Raw genomic sequence first — 5881 nt, 5'->3', positions numbered from 1 at the left:
GGTAATATGATGTGTTATATGTCGAGATGGGGGAGGTGATCGCGGTATAGTAAATTCCTCCGCTTGAGCTAGCGGGCAACCGCAAACCTTCAGATTATCCCTATCGGGCGGGCCCCCGGGGAGACCTATTCTTTGTGGAGTCCAGCCGTCGGATGAGCCCGGCGTGGGCCGCTATTAATGTGCGTTAGATGTAATAAATACATTAGTACCCATGCTACAAGTGTTGCTCGACCCCTAGGGGCCGATTGGATGGGTCCCCGCTAGATCAAGGCATTGTGCTGCCCACCTGTCGGGCGGGCCCCTATGCAGAAGCCCTCTTTGCACATCGCGGCCGTCGGGTGGGCCGAGGGCCATGTACTAATAGCGCTGCTCAGAGCTGTAAAGATGACAATACTATAGTTTAAATGCTTTTCGACCGCTGGGAGGCCTATCGAGTCGGCCCACCATGGCTTGGGTGAGATGGACGGTCGTCTATCGGATGAGGCCATAGGTAGATGCTCTCCTGGCGTAAGACGGCCGTCTTTGACACTTCACTTCTGATCTCAAGAGAGACAGGTTCTCTGCCATGCTCTCGTTGGCGGCGATCAACTCCTCCAACCCCTTCAATGCCCGTGTGATATCACCGCGGAGGAGCTCCACGTGTATACTGTGAAGACATTCAAGGCCGTCGATCTGACGGTATTGTGGTGAACAATATGACGCTGGCTTGGAAGCTTTTCGACATCAGGGGCGAAGTTATCCCTAAGGTCCACGATCTCCAGCTCCTTGCGACGTTTGTCGATTGCGTCCTTCTTCTTCTCTTGAAATATGTCGTAACCTGCGACTTCTTCTGGGAATTCTGACCAAATGGCAGACGACCCTCGAAGTAATTGTTCACTAGCTATGTGAAGTGTGAGCGAACGGAGGTAACCCAAAAGAAGGTATAGCGCACTTCAATTAATCGTTTCTTATGTCGTTCTTGAAGCAAGTATTGGGCGATGATCTCGTCCACAGCCTTTAATTCGATTGCGGTAGCCTCACCCTGAGTTTTCTTGTCGGCCGCAGCCTTCATCCATTCCTGGTTTTTAGAGGCAAGAAGACTCCAATCCTCCTTCGTAAGTTGGTGAGCAACCTTTACCATTAGTGGTGGCAATGACACAGAGTACAAGAAATCAGAGGGTATGATGGAGATCTGTGGTGTCGGATGAGCTGATGGTTCTCCTCGAACAATAGCCTTGTGCTGATAGTAGAGCAGCGGCCATGATCACGCCATACACAGTCAGAGTTGTGGGACATGGCGCAATACCGCCAGCGGTCGGTAAAATGGTAGTGCGATCTAAGGGCTGCATTCACCGTGTGCCTAATAGTACAGCCGTCATCATCAGCGAAGGAGAGGGCGAGGACGACCAGGAGGGCGAGGACAAGGGGGGATTGATGTGCGACAGGAGAAAGACGAAGATGGAGATGTGGAGATGGCAGGAGGTGGAGAGCAAGGAGATATGATTGAAAAGAGGAGCAGCAGCATGGCAAAGACCCAAGGAGAATAAGGCCCGCGTGAAGGAGGAATAAAGTGCGTGGCTATTGATCTGGTTATCGACACTCCACTCACTTCAAATAGACGCTCTGATGTTTCAGAGTCTCGAATGGCCGCTCAGCAAGAAGTCGATCAAGCAGGAGTAGCCCGACATCGTCATCTCCTCCGACGAACATGAGCACAAACAGGAGGTGGCAGCCCCCTCTCCCCCGGAGACTGTGACCACTCGTAACATCGGCTCTGTCTTGGTATACGACGAGGACTTACGACTCGACCCTCGCGCAAGTGCTGAGAAGTTATCCCAAACACTCAAGGCCCTCCACGTGAAAGCCGCCACGGTCGTCGCGCAAGCCCATGATCTGACAGTGCCGGCGGATGCGCTCAAAGATGCGCTGTCCCAGGATGACGCCAAGTAGATCTTATGTCATATTTTTTGTCGCCTGTAGTGTCCATAATTATAAATACTTTTTGCATGCTTTGTCGTAGTTGAATCAATAGCATTTGATATGCTTGATTAACTCCCGCGAGAATGAACGATTTATGCGGCACAACAGGAGGGCATCGGTCAACAAGGCAGACTCATGAAAGCATCCATTTGAAGCGGCGAGCAAGCCCCAAAAAACAACGCAATGATATGGAGGCTCTTACAAATGCGATCGTGTTGTTACTTTTATAAAAGGATGGCATGATGGGGGTTCGAGAATGCGCGGTGCTTAAGGATAGGCGCGCAGATCCGTTCGACTATATCGGTCGTGGTAGCTTGACCATCACTAAAAGTGCGCTGGGCTTAGATGCCGACAATAAGGTCCACAATTGCTTACAAGGGTCACAGCAGCCGGAGTAACTTAGGGTACCTCACAAGTCAAACAAAGCAGCTTCAACTTTGACAAGATGAGGAGGATTTGACAGAAGTTGAAGCGACCGTGTCAGCACCCGAGTGATGTTACAAGGCTGGGTCTGCTTACAGGCACTGTGACCCTTGTAGGTGACTGTGTACGGGTGCAACGTCATGAGTACAGTGGCCATATATTAATCACACCTCTTATGAGCCAAAAATTACGATTATAGCACACTTCTTATTGTCATGCATTGTCATATCATAATTGAACCCGACTAATGTACGACAGCAATAATACGTGATTAAGAGAAGGGTAGCCAGAGGGTGGCCGCTGACAATGCAAGGGAGTACACAAGGCGGAGGTGAGCATAAGGCCCATACAAAGCGAGGTGTATATGACTAAGCGCGCTAGAAATGCACATAACATAATAATAATAATAATAATAGGCGACAGGTGGCAAGAGGGTGCATCATGGCGGGGAGAAGGTTGGCGGCGAGACGAAGTCAGGCGAGAGATGCCCGTCTCTTAAGTACTAGAAACTCTGGCATTCCAAAGTCCTTCTGCTTCTTCTACACCCTTTTGTCCTTTCACCCGTTCCCGCTTCTCTGGTTCTCTTGCTTCTCCCGAACCTCCTGAACCGTCATGAGCTGTCTACTTCTGCATTCAGACATTACATTGGCTTGTGGTGCGTGGTTGATTTCAGATGGTCGCGAACACAGCCAAGTAGAGTATAGGGGAGTTGCCGCATTTGTCATCGGAGTCTGAAATCGAATTCGCGACGCTGTCAATTTTCTCTTTAATTTCGAGTCCCTGTTGTTTCTTCGCCGCGCATGTGCTGTCACACATACAGGAAGTCGCTTTTGGGCACAACAATTATTCTGGGCGCTTCCATTTGACAGCACATGGTGGATTCGGCCCAAAAAACTAATGCCCACCTAACACACTACCACAAGAAAGAGCTGTGCATATGTGGATTACTAACCCTAACCTTAGTCCGGAGTAGTGCGCCAGCGCGTACAAGCCCGGTGTCAGAGTGTGGGTAGTCTTGTACTCAGGTATCAAACATATACGATTCTGGCAAGGCAGCGACATAAATATAGTGACGATGACAAGCTAACTTGATGCCTTGCCAAACGGCACCCCATTTAGACAATATCTCACATGGCTTTACAATTCGAGCTCGAACCTCACAGTGCCTTGCACGCGCGATTCGAGTTCTGCAGACCTCCGGTATAATTTACAAGAGCTCGTATATTAATGTAATTTCTCAGAATGCATGATAAGGTCAACCTGTTCTGACAGCGGCCACAGTGGTCGATTGTTCGGCCGCACTTTCTGTGATGACTGCGCGCCTCTGGTTCATGTGGACTCGCGTTGTATCAGGTTGCCTCTGCCTTAAGCTGCCCTATCATTACTTTGAGAAATACCTTAGCTTCTCAGCTACCTATACCATCAGTGAATATTATACATCGTGCACAGGGTGTGAGTCAGGACTGCGGGCCCTCCCGACGGCCGTTTTATGCTAGGAGAGCATCTGCTAGGAGGCAATCTGTCTAGGGGCCCGTCCGATGGACGACCGCCCCTTTCACCTGCGCCAGCGTGGGCCGATACAATGGGCATCCTGGCGGCCGATAGGTGCTCACAGTATACCATAAATGTCTATAATACATCGCACCTAAGCTGTCCGTCAGTGCTAATACGCGGCCTAGTAGGGGAGTCTGTTGATGCAAACAACTACTATACACTCCTCACCAACGATGGTGTTATCATGCTCAGCTGGCCCAGGGAGTCCGTTGACGCGAACAACTACTTCAATGAAGACGACCTATACGAGGAGGCATAAGTTCTAGTGAAGCTAGATGGTATGCGGTAAGGGGTTTGTGAGGATATTACTGCACGCTACCATGTGATAATATCCTCGCAAACCTCTTACCTTACCGTCTAGCTTCACTAGAGCTTCTGCCTCATCGTAAAGGTCATCTTTGCTGAAGTAGTTGTTCGTGTCAACGGACTCCCTAGGCCAGCTGAGCACGATAACACCATAGTTGGTGAGAAGTGTATAGTGGTTCAAAAGTACTCAAGAGTATACCGTCAATGCATATGGGACATCGCACGCAAGCTGTCAGGAGACTGGGCCGCGGGCCCATCCGGCGGTCGTTTTATGCCAAGAGATCATTCTCCTGGGGGCCCGTCCGATGGACGACCGCCCCCCTCACCTGCGCCAGTGTGGGCCGATCCGATGGGCCTCCTGGCGGCCGAATGGCGTTCACAGTATACCGTCAGTGTATATAATACATTGCGCATAGGTTGTCTGTCAATGCTGGTACACGGCCTAGGGAGTCCGTTGATGTAAATAACTCATTTATTGAGGATGACCTTTACGATGACAACGACGGTGAACCAATTTCTAATTTGAGCCCATTAGGTAGATACCAGATCTCAAGGCCTTTACCAACAAGAAACAAAATTGTCATAAGATGTCGAACATGATGGTAAGGGAACACCGATCCTATTAGATTGAAACGTACACATTACTGTATTCCTGACCTACAGCTCGACTTTGAGCATTGTGGATGCGTCATTTGAAATTGATATGGCCCACGGAGAGAATTCTCCCTGCAGGCCCATCCGATAGATGACAGCCCATCTCACCCAAGTCGCTGTGGGCCGATCCGATGCGTCTCCCACTGGTCGAAATGCACTCTAATCATAGTATTCTCATATGTATAGCATTGAATAGAACCATTATCACTATTAGTACATAGCCCTCGGCCCACACGACCGCTGGTTTATACAAAATGAAGAGCTGTCTGCATACCGTTAGTGTATTATCAATATACGAGTACATGGCCGTCGGCCCACCCGACGGCCGTATTACTCCAGGAGAGCACCTACTTGCGGGCCCATCCGAGGCCTCCCAGCGGTCGAAAGGCATTCAAAGTATAGTATTGTCATATTTTTAGCTCTGATCAGAGCTATTAGTAAATGGCCATGGGCCCACCCGACGGCCATCTTACGCCAGGAGAGCATCTACCTATGGCCTCATCCGATAGACGACCGTCCATCTCACCCAAGCCATGGTGGGCCGACTCGATAGGCCTCCCAGCGGTCGAAAAGCATTTAAACTATAGTATTGTCATCTTTACAGCTCTGAGCAGCGCTATTAGTACATGGCCCTCGGCCCACCCGACGGCCGCGATGTGCAAAGAGGGCTTCTGCATAGGGGCCCGCCCGACAGGTGGGCAGCACAATGCCTTGATCTAGCGGGGACCCATCCAATCGGCCCCTAGGGGTCGAGCAACACTTGTAGCATGGGTACTAATGTATTTATTACATCTAACGCACATTAATAGCGGCCCACGCCGGGCTCATCCGACGGCTGGACTCCACAAAGAATAGGTCTCCCCGGGGGGCCCGCCCGATAGGGATAATCTGAAGGTTTGCGGTTGCCCGCTAGCTCAAGCGGAGGAATTTACTATACCGCGATCACCTCCCCCACTCTCGACATATAACACATCATATTACCATT

General features: G+C 50.3%; 2 protein-coding genes across 2 annotated transcripts; both read left to right on the top strand.

Annotated features, from left to right (window-relative positions):
• Window positions 1–1273: 1273 nt before the first annotated feature.
• CONPUDRAFT_160358 (uncharacterized protein) lies at window positions 1274–1929 on the top strand (the record flags this gene model as incomplete). The annotated part of the gene is made up of 3 exons (XM_007777490.1): window positions 1274–1293; window positions 1347–1461; window positions 1660–1929. The coding sequence occupies 3 exons, from the start codon at window positions 1274–1276 to the stop codon at window positions 1927–1929; spliced, it is 405 nt and encodes a 134-aa protein (XP_007775680.1).
• A 1991-nt stretch (window positions 1930–3920) lies between these two features.
• On the top strand, window positions 3921–4195 carry CONPUDRAFT_160357 (uncharacterized protein; the record flags this gene model as incomplete). The annotated part of the gene is made up of 2 exons (XM_007777489.1): window positions 3921–3996; window positions 4065–4195. 2 exons carry the CDS (start codon window positions 3921–3923, stop codon window positions 4193–4195), a joined length of 207 nt encoding a protein of 68 aa, XP_007775679.1.
• Window positions 4196–5881: the final 1686 nt, after the last annotated feature.

The sequence above is a fragment of the Coniophora puteana genome, assembly GCF_000271625.1.
Source record: "Coniophora puteana RWD-64-598 SS2 unplaced genomic scaffold CONPUscaffold_22, whole genome shotgun sequence".
Taxonomy (NCBI): Eukaryota; Fungi; Basidiomycota; class Agaricomycetes; order Boletales; family Coniophoraceae; genus Coniophora; species Coniophora puteana.
Note: the sequence above shows the minus strand (reverse complement) of the source record. Positions and strands in the feature narration are given on the sequence as shown.